Source organism: Physeter macrocephalus, chromosome 8 (assembly GCF_002837175.3).
Source record: "Physeter macrocephalus isolate SW-GA chromosome 8, ASM283717v5, whole genome shotgun sequence".
Classification (NCBI taxonomy): Eukaryota; Metazoa; Chordata; class Mammalia; order Artiodactyla; family Physeteridae; genus Physeter; species Physeter macrocephalus.
Window position 1 is genome coordinate 68,346,540 of NC_041221.1, and position 18,689 is coordinate 68,365,228.

The window sequence follows — 18,689 nt, forward strand, 5'->3', positions numbered from 1 at the left end:
GCTGCTGTGCAGAGGAGCTGGGTGTGGATCGAGCAACAACCCTTACTGGGCTATACAGTACTTAAATAGCCGGCCTAGAGCAGATCCCAGGAGGTATTCCCGCCTGTAGCAGATTCTTCAAGCCCTCACTAGTTCAAATCAAAACGAAACAAAAAATAAACCTGGCCTAGAATGCAACAAGGAGAGTTTGAGATGGACCTCTGGAAGTGAAAGAAGAAAGTGGAATGCCCAGCAAATACTCCATTTCGATTTTTACAGGATGGAGAATATGGAAGTGCAGAGCATGATGAATATGTTGATGGTGATGAGAAGGACCTGATGAGAGAAAGAATTGCAAAAAAGTTAAAAAAGGGCACAAGTGCAAATGTTAAGACAGCTGGAGAGAGTGAAGTGGAGAAGAAATCAGTTAGCCGCAGGTGAGTCAAGCGTTGTGCTTCTAAGTATCAGTTTTGTTTTTGCTTTTGTTTTTGTTTTTTAATTAATTTTTGTTAGAGTATAGTTGTTTTACAATGTTGTGTTAGTTTCTGCTGTACACCAAAGTGAATCAGCTATACATGTACATATGTCTCCTCTTTTGGATTTCCTTCCCATTTAGGTAAGTATCAGAGTTTTTGTCATTTTATACTTAATTTTAAATTAAGATTGAGCCCTTTATTCAACTTACTACTTACTTTCTAAAATACTATTTTCATAATGTTTGATATATATACCAGTCATGCTAAATTAGCCCATTCAGAGGCCTAAAAGAAAATAGACCAATTTTATTTACAACAATGGTCATGTGAGTCAAATTCCAGTTCATTTCTCCCTGATCTCTTCTTTAAAAGCCTCTAAATTGTTTTTATATTTGGGACAAACAATATATTAGCTAGATGTGGAAGGTTGTATTTGTTTAAAATCAACAAAAGCAGTAAAGCAATTGTATGGAACAAAAAGAGACATCCTCAGATTTGAGTAAAATTTGTCTAAACTGGTTAAGAAATGTATGGGCCTGAAAACCCTCTTAAATGTCTTTTCAAGTCTGATTTATACTGTCTATCCCTCCTAATCTCTGATATCATAAAAGATATTTCAGCAAATGTCTGAAATCATTAGTGCTTTTGGTCAGTTATACCAGCTTCATTATAGTTTGTCTCATGTTAATTTTATGTTAAAAAAAACAAAAACTTCTGAGAGTCTTAAAAAATTGTAATGTGGTAAAAAAGGATAATTATATTTAAAGGAAAATCACTGCTCAGTCTAAGTTGAATTATAATGGGTATACCTGCCAGCCAGATAGGATGTCAGTGTGAAATCATTATCTATTAAAAAATCAGTGCTCTTGGTATATACAAACTGTTCATCTGTATGTGCTTGAAGTACTCCATTATCCTTCAGTCATTCTCTGATTCAAGTCCCTAGGATCAGGGACTAGACTAGCCTCCCAGCCTTTTAGGCAAGGAGCCATTCAAAGTATGATTTTACTGAAAATTTGTGGTATTGCTTCTATTTGTAAAGAAATATCTGGAATCTGTTAAAGCTGCTTATCGCTTTGGATAATCAACCTACAAGCAGGTTTCTTGAGTATTTAATATTTAAATTGGGGAATGATATTTAACAATATAATTTTCAACAAATTTACATAGAGTAGATTATTTCCCTAATTGTTCTATTGAAAAATACTTAGGGGTTCAAGAGGAAAAAATCCAAAGCTCTTCTTACCTTCTCTCCTTTCTTTTCTCTCATTGTACTTATTCTGATTTCTTGAGGATTTCTGTCCCTTGCCTCCTTCCTTTTCTAAATGCATCAGTCTCACTCTTTCTTATCCAGTCCACTTTCTGTAAGCCTATACCTTGACTACTGAATGCTGCTGAGCAGAATCACACAGCCGTGGACAAGACCAGCCTCAGCTGTGCCTCCAGTGCTTCCCTTCAACCTCAGGTTCACTCTCTCTCATTAGGTTACCTGGCTTCCTGTTGTGTGAAATAAGAGTAACTTCTTCAACTCTTATTCTTTTCACTTTTCGCTGTACCTATTAAGACCAATTCTTATCTCCTTCTCTTCTGCTTTAAAGGGAGGAATCCCTCTACCCATTCAAAACGATCCCATCCTCTTTACTTTGTCTTTAGTTTTCTCTCTTCACTCATTCCTTTCCTTCAGCTTATGGATAGACTTAAGTCTCTTCCAGCATTCCGGAGTGAAAACAAAAACACCACTTCATTATTTCCTGTCCCCACCACCTTAGTTCCCATTTATTTTTAAATACACATCATTTAGCTTTTCCCTCATCACTCCCCTGAAACTACTCTCCCTAAGGCCATGTACTTGACAAATGTAATGGCTACTTTCCAGTTTTTGTTTTTCCTGGTGTCTCTGCTGTGGAATTTGGCATTTTTTGCCTTTTCTCTCTTGAAAACCATCTTCCTCAAGAACCTGCTACTTAAATTGTGACCTGTGGACCAATAGCATTAGTATCTCTTGGAAACTTTTAGAAATGCCAAGTCTCAGGCCCCACCTCACACTTTCTGAATCAGAATCTGTGTTTTAATAGGATCCTCAGGTGATTTGTACATTAAAGTTTGAGAAGCACTTCTCTAGAATACTAATTTTTACCACCAGTGCCACTGGACAAGTTCATATCATCTTAGCTCCAAGGTCAGCAACTTCTGACTCCCCAGGGTATCCCCATAGCACCTTTCTCATACTTCTGTGATATTATGACATCTGGTTATACATTTTTTTTCTTCCTTGTGTACCCTTATACTATAATTTTCTTAAAGGCAGAGATTGTGTCCATTTACCTGTGGTCAAACATCGTAGGTACTCAGATGTTTATATAAATGAATGAACAACAAAAAAAGAGTGAATCCTTCTTTGACAAATCACTTTCTCCTACAGATCTTATAAGTAACTTGCTTATATGTATCACATGAGATTTATTGCTTTGCCTACTATCCGTTGCCTATAATGAGCTCCTTCAGAGACTGTCTTACGTCCTCCGAGTCTTGTATAATAAGCACGTGGTAATTGGTCATTAAAGTTTGTGTAATGAGTGGGCAAATAAATGAATGAATACATTTGTGATTCATTAGAAGAATGGTTTTCACTCCTGACTCCACATTAGATTCACTGGAGAAATGTTGAAAAGAAAAAATACTGATGCCCAGGTCCCAATCCCAAAGATTCTGAATCATTTGGTCTGCAGTGAAGCCTGGGCACATGCATTTTTACTTTTAAACTTTCAATTGAAATATAGTATACGTACAGACTGTATCTGTATGGACTATATTTCATAGTGCACATATAATACACAGGCTGCTGAATTTTTTCAAGCCAAATACACCCCTATACCCATCACCCAGATCAAGAAACAGAAAATTGCCATTACCCACTAGTCTCCCTCTTGCCCTATTATGGTTATTTCTCCCCTCCTCCCCTGATAGTAACCACTTTTCTAACTTCCAAGAACATAACATTAATTTAGGGCAATAATACTTTGTAAAATCTCTCCAGATATTCTAATGTGCAGCTAAGGGTTAAGAACCCCAATCCCCACCAAACACTCACTCTCTTGATTACTTCTGAGGCACAGAATAATGTAAAGGTAGATTTAAAAAATTGTAGTGTCACCTCAGGTCTTTTTTGTAGTCTAACAGAGATAAGACATTTATATCAGTTGAACTCAGTTTAATCTCTGAAATAGGTGAAAGGGTCAGTATAGTGAGAAGTCATTTTAGAAGAAACAAAATGATATTTGAGTTTTCCTAATGTTTTTCAAGATGTGTGGTGGTAAAGATTCAAATCAGTGTCTCTCAATGTTTTCCATATATTTGAGTCACCTTACAAGCCCCACCCTTGATCAAGTCGATCAGAATTTTTCGACCATGAGAAGTTTTAAAAAGCACGGATTGTTCTAATGTACACTCAAGGTTAACTGAAAAGTGGTAGTTACAGCCTGTCTTTGGAAAGTCCTGTTTTAAAACTTATTCTAAAGAATCTTTTCTTTGCCTGCAGGTGGAGCTCACCTGCTGCAAGTTAATCATATAAACCAAATTGAGTCGTCTGCCCTACTTGTTTTTAGCATCTGTTTACAGATTTATAAAAAATGGCTAAACAGTAAAATCAGATGTAGCAAGCAGACTGGAGAGTCAAAAATCAGTGGTTTGGTGTGCTGATTTCAGTCATTATGGAAATTCTGTCTTTTATTATGTAATTTCTGTCATCTCTAATTTTAATTGTGATTACTCTTCTAAAGTATTTTCATCAAAATGAAATATAAATCAAAGAAATCTTGACATATACCCTGAAATTGCCATTACTAATTTTGGTAGTAGTCCTTCAAGGTTAACTAGAGTACGTAAGTTTTGGTGTTTGAACAGGTTCTGGTTTGATCAGCTGTGTTGTTTACCTGTCATATTTAGTTGACTGTGGCATTATTCCTATATCATAAAACAATTCTCTTATTTGGTAAAGTCAAGTAGAATTTGTGTTTTACTCATGAGCTGTGTTACGTTGACTGAATATGAAATATCTTATATGATAGTATCAGAAATTTAAATATAAATATTGAAGTTGAGTTTGAAATCTAATGAGTTGGATTGAACTTTAAATTATGCAGCAAGGTATAATACAATCAGAAATACCTCCTTTGGCCTTGGGTGAACACCCAAATGAGCTGCTGCTAATTTTAATCTTTCAAGTCTCCTTTTGTTGAATTTGAAATATGTGACCACGTTTTCATATGGAACTTTGAATACTTTTTTCCCCCCAATATTTCTAGCCTTCTCAAAAATATTAATTAAGCTTTCTCTCAGCCTTAGGGATTTTTTTGAGTCTTAACATACTTTGTATTCCAGTTTCTCTTACTTTATGATCAGACCTTAGGAAGTACATAGCTGTCTTTAGTACGTAAACTTGGTTTGCTTTAGCAAATTCAAAAAGATAGTGTCATATTTAAGTTTCAAAAGTTTAAAAGATAGTACACATATAAAAATGATAGTACAAAATTTAAAAGATAGTACAATAACAAAGGTTGAAGTCCACAGGCATTCTAAAACCCTATTTAAATCATTAGAATCACCATCCCTAAGAAGTCCCCCTCTTTCCTCAGAACTTTTACAAGCAAGGAATGAAATTAACCAGTTAGAGCATTTTTGCTTCCTTTCACCTTCTGTTGCCCCAAGGTATTGAACTGAAGCAGACAGTAAAAAAAGAGGAAGAGAAAGAAATGCGAGATCTATACATTGCATAAGTGGTCTCTGAAAATTTGCAGGTATTATTTCTTTCGTATAGAGTAGTAGTGGTCTAAATAACTGTATTTTCAGGAAATATTTGGGTTTAACAGCAGATATTAAGCTTTGGAGCAGTCTGGTAGCAGTTAGTTTGCATACTAACTTTTACTAGAACTTGACTTTTCTTTTTTATATGTTCTTTCTTAACCTATCATTCTATTCTCAAATACGTGTTACTCTTACTGTCAGTTACTGTGCAAGAACTGCTATATGCCAGACAGTGCCAGGCTCCAGGAACATGAAAAAAAGGAGAAATGGTTTCTGCCCACAAATGTTCACAATATAGCATAAGAATTATAAACAATTAATTACAATTCAGTATAGCATATGCTCTAATAGAAGTGCTTGCAAAATATTATAGATGATAAGTAGGCAATGTATCTTTCAGGACAAGATTAAAATACCAGGTTTAAAAAGGGATGAATATAAAATTGCCACTTTTGTAGATCAAGAATAGTCAAATACAGCAATCTCATAAGTTTCATCCTAATGCTAGTATGATAAGCCATTTTTTGGAACCACTATTTAAAAGAAATAACATTTTAGCATTGTCAAGTCCTTTAAATTAATGTTGCATAATCTCCCAATGTAGACTAGATGGTTTATTCTGTTGTCTTTACCTGTTATGTTAAAAATTTTGGAATAGTAACCATTATAATATAAACCACACCATCATCTGGCATTTCTGGCGAGCTTCCATTTTTCTTCTTTTTAGGTATTTATAGCAAGAATTTTTGGATGTTCTGGGTAAAACTGTTTCTTGGGCTGTTTGAAATAAAATACCACTTTAAAAATGTCCAGTTAGTTCATTGAGAACCTTAATCCATATCCAAGGAATCACTTTCAAAATAAAACAAACAAAAAAATCCTTGAACTTCAGTTATATACTTAGGAAATACAACAACCCTACTGTTTTCACAATTAGGTTTTGTTTGGCAGTCAGGAAGCAGTGAAATACATATGTGGGGGAGGTTCTCCTGTCAAAAGGGAGAAGAGCTGTTTGCATCTCTTCAGAGTGTATTGATTTGTGTTACCCTTGAGAGCTACATTCTACTGACCTTGCAGTATCAGTTGTTTATAGGCAACGGAGTTATACATTTGAAATGTAATATTGAGATTATGTGCAGAAAAACATTCTTTAAGTTATTCAGCATTTGAGGAAATGTTCTCTACCCTGGAACAAATGTAGTCACGCTGAAGAGTTTTGAAACATTCATTGCTTTCCTACCTTCCTTATCTGTATATTGTGAATTCACCTGTAAATTAAATTGGCAAGTATACTTTGGGTAAAATACAGAAGAGAATAGCCACCCAAGATACCAAGTTCTTGTTTAGCACAAAGTTAAAAGCATATGAAGTTACACAAGGGCCTGAGGAAGATTTATAATTATTAGTGATTGTACTCTGTCTGACTCTAGCCTTTCTTTCTGTTCCCTTCTCTAACTGTTCAGGGATTTTATTTCAGGGATCACTTAGCTTTTGCACATTAATTGAATTCCTCCTTTGTACCAGGCACCGTGCTAGGTCCCAGAATGCTCAGATTAGAAAGGCTCAGCCTCTTCTCAGGTTGCTTAGTTTCTAGTAAAGGGGGGCAGTTGTATAAGCAAATAAGGGCTGTGAAGTGTTCATAGGTGATCTAGCCAGAGAGTTGTTCTCTTATTCCACAAGTATTTATTGTTCTTCTGCAGTGTGACCAGGCAATAAATTTTGCCAAGGCAGTTTATTTCTAATTTAACCCCTAGAACAGAGCCACAAGTTACAGTTTATATTCTGATTCTCATTTTACAAATGAAAAAAAACAAACTGGATTTGAAGAGGATAAGTGGCTTATGGCCCAGGTAAAGGGTACAGGCAAAGCCTGTACCTGAACCTGCAATGGTCTGACACCTCTACGGAGCCTAGAGAGGGGTTGGCCAGGGCCAACTCATACGTGTCCAGCTAAAGTGTAAGTCTCATGTGGAATGTTTCTGGCCAAGGTATAACATCATTTTAGGAATATGTATTACTCTGTATAAATGTAGGGGGTGGATTAGAGGAAGGAGACTGAAACAGAAAGACAAATTAGTGGATTATTAGATTAGTCCAAGGGAGAGGTAATAAGGATCTAACTAACTAAGGTAGTATCTGTGGGGATGGATTCAAGAGATATTAAGGAGGTAATAGATTGGATGTAGGAGACCTTAAGGGAAAAAATATATTCCAGATGACTGTTTTGTGGCTTAGATAACTGGCCAAGTGGTGGTTATAACCATTGAGATAGGAACCCTGGAAGGTCCTAGTGCTTACAGCATACATTTTTGTCCTGTTAGTCCTTTCTGTTTTACATCGACGTCCTGACACATAAACATACATCCTGAATTGTTTCTTATTTAATACTCCCTTTATAAGTCAACTTAGGTTAGGTTATGCTATGGTAACAAACAATCCCCATATCTCAGTGGTTTAAAACTAGTGTTTGTTTTCTTGCTCTGGCTACATCCTGGTGGGATCTGTGCATCTGCTCCATATCATCTTCATTCAACGGCTGAGGATGAAGGGACAGCCTCTTTCTGAGAGGCATGGCAGAGGGAAAAGAGTGATGATGAATCATATGCTAGTTCTTAAAGCTTCTACTTAGAAGTGGCATAATCACTTCACCATTTCACTGGCCAGAGCAAATGATATGGCCAAGCCTGATGTCCATATGGTGAAGTATAAACCTTTCACTGAGAGCTTAGAAATAGTGATGCAATCTACTGCAGTCTCTGTGCTTTAGCCAGGAATTGCTATAAGTACCTGTGACTGTGTAATAAATTTATTCATCATCTTCCTGGCAGACAAGACAAAAGAGATGTAATAAGGATTACATAATTGCCATTATCTGAATTTTAAAAAGAAAGGTATCAATTCCTAATTATTTCAGTCTTTTAAAAAGTACAGAATTCTAAAGGAAATTTTATCTTATCAGTCTTTACACAAGGGGTGGAGAAGAACATAATGATTGTCTTCTACAAGTTTCATAGAAGATGCAGAAACATAACATTATGCACATAACATTAAATCATAAATTAAGTCAAATTATCTCAAGTAAAGGGATTTCTGTGTAAGGGAATAGAGGAGTTGTGCAGAATCCAGATAAAAGAATTGCACACAGTCCTCACAGGAAAGGAAGTTGTCAGAAACTTATATTTTCTCTCTCCTTCTGCAGCCTCAACTCTCTGCTTGCCTTTGTTCATTTGTTCCCTTATCTTCTATAATCTTGTGTTTTCTCTGGAAGGCTCTAGTCTGTTCCCTCTTGCACTTCAGCTCTTCAGAAGTAAATTGACTTGCTTTCTGTGTCCCAAATTCTTGGGAGAGAGAATCTTATTGGCTTGGTTTGGGATAGGTGTCCATTCAGTCTTGTTATTGGAGAGGATAATGGTAGCAGAGGAGGAGTTAAAAGCCATGAGATATGTGGGTGTGACAGAAATAAATAGGCCCTCTATCATCTATCCTTCCCTTATTTAGTAAGGAGAACCCAAATTTTTAGCTGGATTCGTGGCTGCCTAGCTAAAAGACATTCACCAGTCTCCTTTGTAGCTAAGGATGGCTTTGTGACCACGTTTTGGCTAGTGAGATAAAACAGAAGTGTGTCAGACTTTCAGGCAGTCTTTTCATAAAGGAAAGAAGGAAGAGGCTAGCCCTCCTTCATCCCTTCCTCCTGCTATCAGCCTGGCACACAGGTTGGAGCTATGGATGGCAGAATGGAGCGGTTGAAGGAGCCTGGGTCCTTGAAGACTTCATGGAATTACAATTCCCACTTGGATTGCCTATCTAGGACTTTTTCTATGTGAAATAAAATAATCTTAACATTGTTGAAGCCACATTATTTGGGGTTTCTGTTAAGTGTGGCAGATCCTAAACCTAACTGATAGTATAAGGTTGTTTCTTCCAGGGCTGTGAGTAGGGTAGGTTCTCTAAGGTGGGAATGTGGGCAGGAGGAAATGAATAGCTTCTTCATTATTTCAGATAGCTTTTCTAGCTGTTTTTCTCATTGTTCCTGGAAGAGAATCATCTGAATTAATAGTACCCAACATGTCCACGCCTCTTCTCACTTTTGGCTGATCATGTTGCTCCTTAATTCATTACAGAAACAGAAGTAGCAGGAGAACGTCCTCATTTTCCCACCACCAGATCTACTCATCTGCATCTCAATCCATATTCTTTTAGCAAAGGCAACCCCTCCACTCTCTGCTCTGGTCCTCTTTCTTACACATTTTGGCCAAGCTGTTATCCACCTTACTCCTGTTGCTCACTTCACACCAGGCATATTGTTCTTCTTGCTGTTCCACAGACACATGAAGGTCATTCATCTTTCAGGCCTCTGCACTTGGGATTACCTCAGCTTGAAACGTTCTTCTCTGAGATATTCTTAGTAATCATTCCTTCTCTTCATTAAATTCCTTATTCAGGTATCATCTTATCAGAGAGGCTACCACACTACTTAAAATAACTGCCTCCATCCCTACCAAGGGTACATATCCAAATGACCTGGGGACAAATTTTAAAAATTTGTTTGACTTTTACAAAATGCATATGCTAGGACTACTCCCCTCGGGGTGGGGGTGGGGGGCAAATCTCATTCAGTAGGTCTAACGTGATTTGCTCATTTTTTGAAGCCAGTTAATTAGTGATGAAAATACACGTTACTTAACCTTTTCCTACTGTTGAGAACATAGGTGAATAAAGGTAAATAAGTTTAAAAAGCAAGTCTGGAACTAGATTATCTGTCCTTTTCAGGCTCAGATGTTTGTAGAAGACAGTGGTCACTCTAGGGAGGCAAAGTTAGAGGGTCTCTTTTCCTAGCCAAAATCACTTTTTCTACAAGTTCTACAACTTTTTAAGAATGACTGATATATTGTTTCATCAACATTAATCTTCTAAACAAGTGGATTTTGTTCTATTTTTTAGCCTTTTTGCATCTTTGCCTTTATTTAAGCTTGTCTTTTTAAAAGTAGACACAATATAAACTATTTGGTAATGACCTACTTTGAAGAAGAATCTCATAGAATTCACTACATTTCTTTCCTACCTTTTTGCCAATTTTGATATGTTAGTAATATTTGATGTCTCCTGCCTCCTTAGTTTTTATTATTTAGATATTGCTATACCATGTGTATCAGTTCATTCAATATAAGTGTACATTTATATTGATTTCAATGTGCATACTATTTAAGTGCACATATGTGAGTGTTAAACCTTAAATAGGTTTTCCATTATTACTTTGAAGTATAGCTTCAGTGGCTTACTAGATTTTTAATGTAACTTTATATTTGATTTATTTTTCAGTAAGCCAATAAAAACAATAAGCCTGTTCCTTCCAGGGCTGTGAGTAGGGTAAGTTCTTTCAGGTGGGAATGTGGGCAGAGAGGAAATGAATATAAGCCTTACTTATATTTATTATCTTCTACTCAATTTTTTTGGTTAAAGGTCCTTAATACATTTTTCTAGTATTGCTAATTGCAAATTTTGTGATGTCAACGTAGTTTGCTTTCCATTTTAAAATTTATATTGTTGATTTAGCTGCTTCTTTAAGAATTATCTTGTTTAAACAGCCTCAAATTTATTATATGATAATGGATAGGATTCTGTTCCTACTGAAAAGTACTTCTCTTATAGTCAAAGGCAGTTATTAATTGGCATGTGAGCTTAAGTACTGAATTATTTCTTTTTGTGTTTTAAATTTGTTCCAGAAATTCATCAGATCAAAGGTATATATGTACTCAGCAGATAGGAAGTTAGATTTGTTCTTTACTGTATATTTGATTTCCTTGATTCTAAGAAAATGTCTTCTTAACTTCAAAAGTTATATAATGACTTCTTGCCAATTTCTTTTTCCTTTTAGATAAGCATTTACTTTTTAAATTTTATTAATCATTACAAATTAATAGAAAATTTCTGGATATGCTTATTTGTTTGCAATATTGACAGTAACTTGAAATGTCTTAAAGACGGGCTTTATGTAATGGAGTTAAAAAGAAAAACCCTTGGCTTGACTTCAGAGAGTTTAGAAAGATATCATGTAGGCCTCAGACAAAGACTTGAGTGTTACAGTCATCGTATTTTATGTCCTTGCTGCTCTTTGGTAAGATTCAGTTTTAGGTGCAGTTTGTATGCACTTGCCTAGTCAGGTAGAAAAAAAGATATATAGCTGACCTGTGATAAAAGGTGAGAATGTCTAATCCTGTTGCTGCTGGAGAGCAGCCCAGAAATTGAAGGCCAGGATAACATTGCAAAGTTATCACCAGTCTTAATTATTTGACTTTATGCTCATCATTATACTCTTAGGTAGGATTTATCAGTATCCTAGTGAAGTTTTAAAAATTATGATTTGTACCTTTTATTGTTTTAGCCTATGCTGTGTGGTATGCAATGAATTTTGGAACAAAATGTGTTTACATTTTAGTAGATATTTAACAGTCTTTGCTACTAGTTTTGTAGTAAATTAGTGATAAAAATACTTTACTTAATGTTTTCCTATATGTTGAAAGTATAAATGAATAAAGGTAAAAAGGTTAAAAAGCAAGTTTGAATCTAGATGATCTGTCTTTTTCAATGTTAGGCTCAGATGTTTGCAGAAGACAATGGTTACTGTACTCTAGGGAGACAAAGTGAGAAGGTCCCAAGCTAGCCTTGTTGCTAAGCTGTGCCACTGAATAGCAACAGTTTTCGCTAGGAAGAAAGGAGCATGATACCTGTTACAGTACTTACACACAGCCTTCAACAAAAATTAAACACCTAGGGCCCTGGCCTCCAGAGGTGGGCTACAACCTAAGGATGGTTCAATTGCAGCATCACTGCTTAGGGTCTTTGGTGCTAGGGCCATAAAATGGAGAAATGTTTGAATTACCTTAATTCATGGAGTTTAAGGTAATAGCCTTTTACATGTATAAAAGCTCCCACTAACTCAAGGTACTTTTCATAAAATACTGATAAATCACTGTTTATTCCACCAAAAAAGCATATAAGGCATATTTGCATATGAGAAAATTAATTTCAGTTTGTTCTTTTAAAAAGTTTTTAAAGTAACATTTTAAGAATGTTTGTAAGTTCATAGTGTATGTATTTTTGAATTGTTCTTTTTTAAAACACTATAACTGTTGAAGTTTAGTATAGATGAACACCTGGCACCTAAACCAGGTTAAAACAAAATGCAAACAATTAAAAAGCAATTAAAAGCTATAAATCTGATATGGAAGTAGATTGTGCCAAAGGGATTTACCTCATCTGGACTCTTTAAGGTTGAAAAACTCCCAGTTTCTAGGCAGGGCAATTGCCTAGCCTTAGTATATTATTGCATGCTACAGCATTCTTTTTCTGCTTCACATTAGTCAAGTTCTGCTTAAGGTAACTTTTTTTCATTGTTGTTAGAGTTCCCGTTTTCAATTCTTTTGACAGAAAGAAATTCATGTATAGAGCTATGATACCTTGAACTAGAAGGGGTACTTAAGTATATGCTGTTTGCCAAATCTAGAGCATTACATACCTATTAAATCTTAAAGAGGAAAAAACAATAGATGGCTAGAGAGATAGATTGATGGAACAGAATACAGAGCCCAGAAATAGACTCACACAAATATAGTCAACTGATTTTTGACAAAAGTGCAAAGACAATTTGATTGAGAAATGCTAGTCTTTTCAACAAATGGTACTAGAGTAGAGTTCTATGTGCCCCAGAAATGAACCTTGACACATACCTCACATTTAAATAAAAATTAACTCAAAATGAATCAAAGATTTAAATGTAAAACTTCTAAGCTTCTAAAAGAAACCATAGGAGAAAAATCCATATGAACTTGGGTTTGATGATGAGTTTTTAGACACAAGAAACATGAAGTACACTGACAGATTTTAAAACTTTGGCTCTGCAGAAAATACTATTAAGGGGATGAAAAGATAAGCCACAGACTGGGAAGCAATATTTGCAAATCACATATCTGATAAAAGACTTGTATCCAGAATATATAAAGAACTCTTAAAACTCAACAATAAGAAAACAAACAAAGCAATTTAAGAAACGGACAAAAGGTCTGAACAGATTTCACCAAAGATGTATGAGGCAACAATATATGAAAATATGCTCTATGTATATCCTTGGTGAGATAGACAACTATTATAAGCAAAAAAGTATTTAAAAATTTCTCTGTATTGTTACTTCACATTTTAGTATATAGTGAATAAGGAGCTAGAAGAAAACAAAGATTACAGCTTATTTGTTTTTAAATCTGGAACTTTAATTAATTACTTCTACTGACAGGGAACCTAGAGCTTAGATGCTAATGCTGGCTCTTATTTTCGTATTTTACACAAAATGTTGAAGTTGTCCACCTAACCACTAGATCAGAGTGGTATTGTGAAGAGAGCAGGGGAAGAGTGGTGAAGCTAGAGAGCTTTCCAATCTTCCCTCAATTGTATTGGCAAAATTTAACTTAGAACTACTCTCCAAGTAACGGACAATCTAGGATTTAAACACATGTATGTTTGACTCAGCTGCCATATTATACCTCCCCTGAGATGAGGCACAAAGAATGAGCTATTAGTAGAATGGTGGACCAAGGATGCAGATGTTCATGCAAGGGGATAGGTGAGAGTTTGATATCCTGATAACTGTGGGAACTTGAGTAAACATGGATGCACATCTGCATGAATTAATAGTACAAAGTATTAGAGAAGTAGACTAGGGCCAGATCAAGATGGGCTAGGTATGGCATATTTAGAAACCGGACTCTCCTTTAGATGGTGGAGAACAATATAAAGTAAAATTGGAAAGGGACGTGATGAGGTTTTTGTCTTAGAAGGATCACTGTGTTAGTAATATGGAAAATAAACTGGAGAGAGCCAAAACTAGAGGTTGAGGAAACTGACCAGGAGACTGCTTTATTAGTCCAAGTCCAGATAAGATACAAAAGCCTGAACTAAGACGATGTTCTGTTTGCTAGGTAATTTGCATTCAGTAAACATTTTTTCAATCATCTACAGTATGCATGTGGCAGATACAAAGATAAAGAACGATACTCCCTTGCCACAAAACAGCTTTCAGCTGAGGCAGATATATAGCCATGAACTACAGAACAGGATGAACTCAATATGAAACAGAGGTTTAGAGAAAGTACAGTAGCTTCATGGAGGAGGGAGAGATTAATTTTGACTTTAGGGATCAGGAAGTCTGCATGTATGCAAAGTAGATAGCATTAATACCAGTCCCTGAAGAAGGGCTAGAGTTTGAATAAGAGGAAATGGGTGGGAAAGGGTATTTCCAGTAGAGGAAACTGAGAAAAGTACAGAGTGTATTTGAGGAACAATCTGTTGTGACTAGAGGAGAGGATATAGTTGGAAATAAAGCTGGAAAGATAGTTTGGGACCAGATCCTAAGGTACCTTCCAGGATAGTAAAGTGGAAATATAACTCATTTTGCTTGATTTTTGTGTTAATTCAAGTGTACAAATAAACATAGATCAACTTCTTTTCTTCAACTAGAGTAAATCAGTTTGAAAGATTTAAGGTTGGGTGAATATTGGATTTCTACATTTTTGGAAAGGAGCAGTACGGGTAGGAGGGTTTGGTGAGATTACTATAGCAGGTAGTTATGTTTATCTTACTTTTTATCATTTGAAAATGAATGCCTATAGTAAATGAAGTGGTAGTTTAAGGAGAGAAATGAATCTACCTAATGGCAAGATAAAAACGAATTTATCTCTAGTACTATGCTAAAAATTTTATTTGTATAATGCAAGTTACTCAAATTTAATGACAGCTGTGATCTATAAAGATTGAGTATGATCCCAGCATTGTTTACTCTAAATAAGATATGAACAAGTCAACATTTCTGAATCTGTTTCCTCATCTGTAAAATGTGATTAATACCTGTCCTCCCTATCTCAATAGGATTGTGGTCAGATCAAATGAAATAATGCATGTGAGACAACCTTTAAAACATGATGCCATTGATGGCCCATGATTATAGAGTTTAAAGTGCCTTTGCTACCTCACTGTCCAACCCTCTCTTTAACAACCGTAGGGCAGCTCACATTCTGGTACTCCTTCCAACCATGGCATATTTTAAAATAAAGTGAAAAATTAATTTGTCAGGTAATTGACAACAATTATTAAGCATATATGGCAACCATAGTAGTATTTAAGGGGATGTATATATCTAAAGGGTATGACACCAACGAAGTAGAAGAGATGAACCCAATCCACGGGAACAAGGTAGAGAGACAAGCCAAGCCTACCTAGAAAGAAAATGAATCACTGCTGTTCTTCATAAACATCCTGGTTATCTGACCTCCCACATCCCTCTGTTAGCTACAGAGAATGTACTCTGTCTGCATCAGATGCGATTAATGCCTAAATCATTCTCTGTAAATCATGAGCACATGAAATTACTTAAGAAAATAATACATTAAAAAGTACCAAATGGTGTAGACAGACTGAGTACTCTAAATACATAGGAAATCTCAAGTAAAATATTGTTAAGTCAGATGAGGTTAATTAGTTTTCCTGAAGGTGTGTTTTAAGGCAGGTTTATATTGCCAATAGCCAGAACCTAAACTGGAGTAAGCAGATTGTAGGAGTAATTTTGCTAGTAAAAGAAATCTTCTTCTAAGATAATGCATTTTACTGAAATTGTTAATTACTATTTTTTCTTTCATTTGTTTCATTTTGAATGTTTATAAAAAATGGAAGTATTATTTTTGAGAACATCCTGTTTATAATAAAAACTTAATGACAACTTCATAAAACAAAAATAGCATGTGTCTACAAATGTGATTATGGGCATGTTCACTTAAGCAAACAAATTTAAAAGATAAAATTCTAACTTTAGCTAGTGTATGCAACTGTTTTATTTTAGGATGATAAATGTCCTTGCTGAAAATTCAACGATGACATTTATTGCTTAGGAAAACATGTTGCTTTATCTTTTCCTTCTATGTGATTTTTTAATACAGCACTTACAGAAACACTTCAAATCTTACTAAACAACACAAACATAAAATGTCACTTTTTTTTTTTTTTTTTTTTTGTGGTATGCGGGCCTCCCTCTGTTGCGGCCGCTCCCGTTGCGGAGCACAGGCTCCGGACGCGCAGGCTCAGCGGCCATGGTTCACGGGCCCAGCCGCTCCGCGGCATGCGGGATCCTCCCAGACCGGGGCGCGAACCCGGTTCCCCTGCATCGGCAGGCGGACGCGCAACCACTGCGCCACCAGGGAAGCCCAATGTCACTTTTTTAAATGAAGTATTGGTAATAAACTTTTTCTGTCTACTCACCATTGAGGTTCTCCTTGAATATTTATAATGTTAGTACTTTAGTATGCCAAGAGTTTTAAGATACAGCTTAAGAGTTTTAAGATGTTGCTTTTAAAGCTTGTTTTTATATACATTAGACTCATTTATGAAGGGAGTATTTTTATGGAGTGACATTACTTGGTTTTGTGCATTTGACAACATAGCAAATGATTGATAAGCAGGGCTGCTAAAGACAGTTGTGCCCATGGTAACCTGAAAAAGGATGCTCAGCCATGGAGTGTGAGCATGGGCTGAAATCTAGCTAGAGCTCCACTCAAAGCCTTGTGTACTGGTGAGGGGCCACATCAGCCCCAAGAAATTGGGTGCCTTTTTCTACTCTTTCAGCTGAGAAAATGTGTTTATTTCCTAGTGGGTTTCCCAGAGGGAATTCACATAGAGGTGCTTTATGTGCTGGCCTGTGGATAAATTTAAGAGGTGAAAGAAAATAGGCAGATAGGTATGGTGATACGTTTTCCCAGTGACATGTAAGGCAACTGGGAGACAGTATATTGCAGTGGGAAGAGCTCTGGGAAGGGGTCTTGAAAACCAGCATGCTAGTTCTTGCACAACTTTTTCCCAGCTGTTTCACCTTGGGTATACTTTTCTTGAAAACGAAGGGATTGAACTGCCTTCTACCTTCAAGGGTACATCCAGCTTTCAACTTCTATGAACTTTGTATCTGGATCATGGTAAGCAAGGAGAAGTTGGAGCTGAGAATTTTCCAAATTGGCACAACATATGTCATTAAAAGTCTTTCAAATATCTATTTACATGATCTATAATATATAATAGTCTTGAAATCAAGTAGTCCTCCAGCTTCCTTCTTTCTGCTTACTTTCTATTTAATCTCCTCATTCTTCTCTTCTCCTTTTTCTTCTTCTTTTCTGTTCTTTGTTGTTGTTTTGTTTTTTTAGCTTCTTATTCTGGAAGCTTCCATAGTTGATTTTGGAATTTCTTTTCTAATATAAGCACTTAAAGCTCTAAATTTCCCTCTAACCACTGCTTTATCTTCATCTTACCAATTTAACATGTTATGACAGCCAGTTTCATCAGCTATCAGCTTGGCTAGGCTATAGACCCTAGATGTTTATTCAAACAGTAATATTGGTGTTGCTGTGAAGGTATTCTTTTGAATTTTATTTTATTTTTTATACAGCAGGTTCTTATTAGTTATCTATTTTATACATATTAGTGTATATTTGTCAATCCCAATCTCCCAACTCATCACACCACCACCACCACCCCCCGCTTTCCCCCCTTGGTGTCCATACGTTTGTTATCTACATCTGTGTCTCTATTTCTACCTTGCAAATTGGTTCATCTGTACCATTTTTCTGGATTCCACATAGATGCAATAATATACAGTATTTTTTTTTTCTCTTTCTGACTTACTTCATTCGGTATGACAGTCTCTAGGTCCATCCACATCTCTACAAATGACCCAATTTCATTCCTTTTTATGGCTGAGTAATATTCCATGGTATATATGTACCATATCTTCTTTATCCATTCATCTGTCAATGGACATTTAGGTTGCTTTCATGACCTGTAAATAGTGCCACAATGAACACTGGGGTGCATGTGTCTTTTTGAATTATGGTTTTCTCTGGGTATATGCCCAGTAGTGAGATTGCTGGGTCATATGGTAATCTATTTTTAGTTTTTAAAGGAACCTCCAACTGTTCTCCATAGTGGCTGTATCAACTTACATTCCCACCAACAGTGAAAGAGGGTTCCCTTTTCTCCACACCCTCTCCAGCATTTATTGTTTGTAGATTTTTTGATGATGCCCATTCTAACCAGTGTGAGGTAATACCTCATTGTAGTTTTGGTTTGCATTTCTCTAATAATTAGTGATGTTGAGCAGCTTTTCATGTGCCTCTTGGCCCTCTGTATGTCTTCTTTGGAGAAATGTCTATTTAGGTCTTCTGCCCATTTTTGGATTGCGTTGTTTGTTTTTTTGATATTGAGCTACATGATCTGTTTTTATATTTTGGAGATTAATCCTTTCTCTGTTGATTCATTTGCAAATATTTTCTCCCATTCTAAGGGTTGTCTTTTCATCTTGTTTATAGCTTCCTTTGCTGTGCAAAAGCTTTTAACTTTCATTAGGTC

The 18,689-nt window shown here is 35.9% G+C and overlaps 1 protein-coding gene across 6 annotated transcripts in view; it reads left to right on the plus strand.

The window, feature by feature from the left end:
* The window catches only part of CWC27 (CWC27 spliceosome associated cyclophilin), a 252,485-nt gene that overhangs the window by 47,909 nt on the left and 185,887 nt on the right, over nt 1–18,689 (plus strand). For all 6 annotated transcript variants that reach the window (XR_008618067.1, XR_008618066.1, XM_028492936.2 and 3 more), the window contains one exon: nt 259–416. Coding sequence is in view for 4 of the 6 variants with exons in the window: in XM_028492936.2 (XP_028348737.1) it covers nt 259–416 (158 nt within the window). In the remaining 2 variants the exon portion in view is untranslated. The remainder of the gene's footprint in view (nt 1–258; nt 417–18,689) is intronic.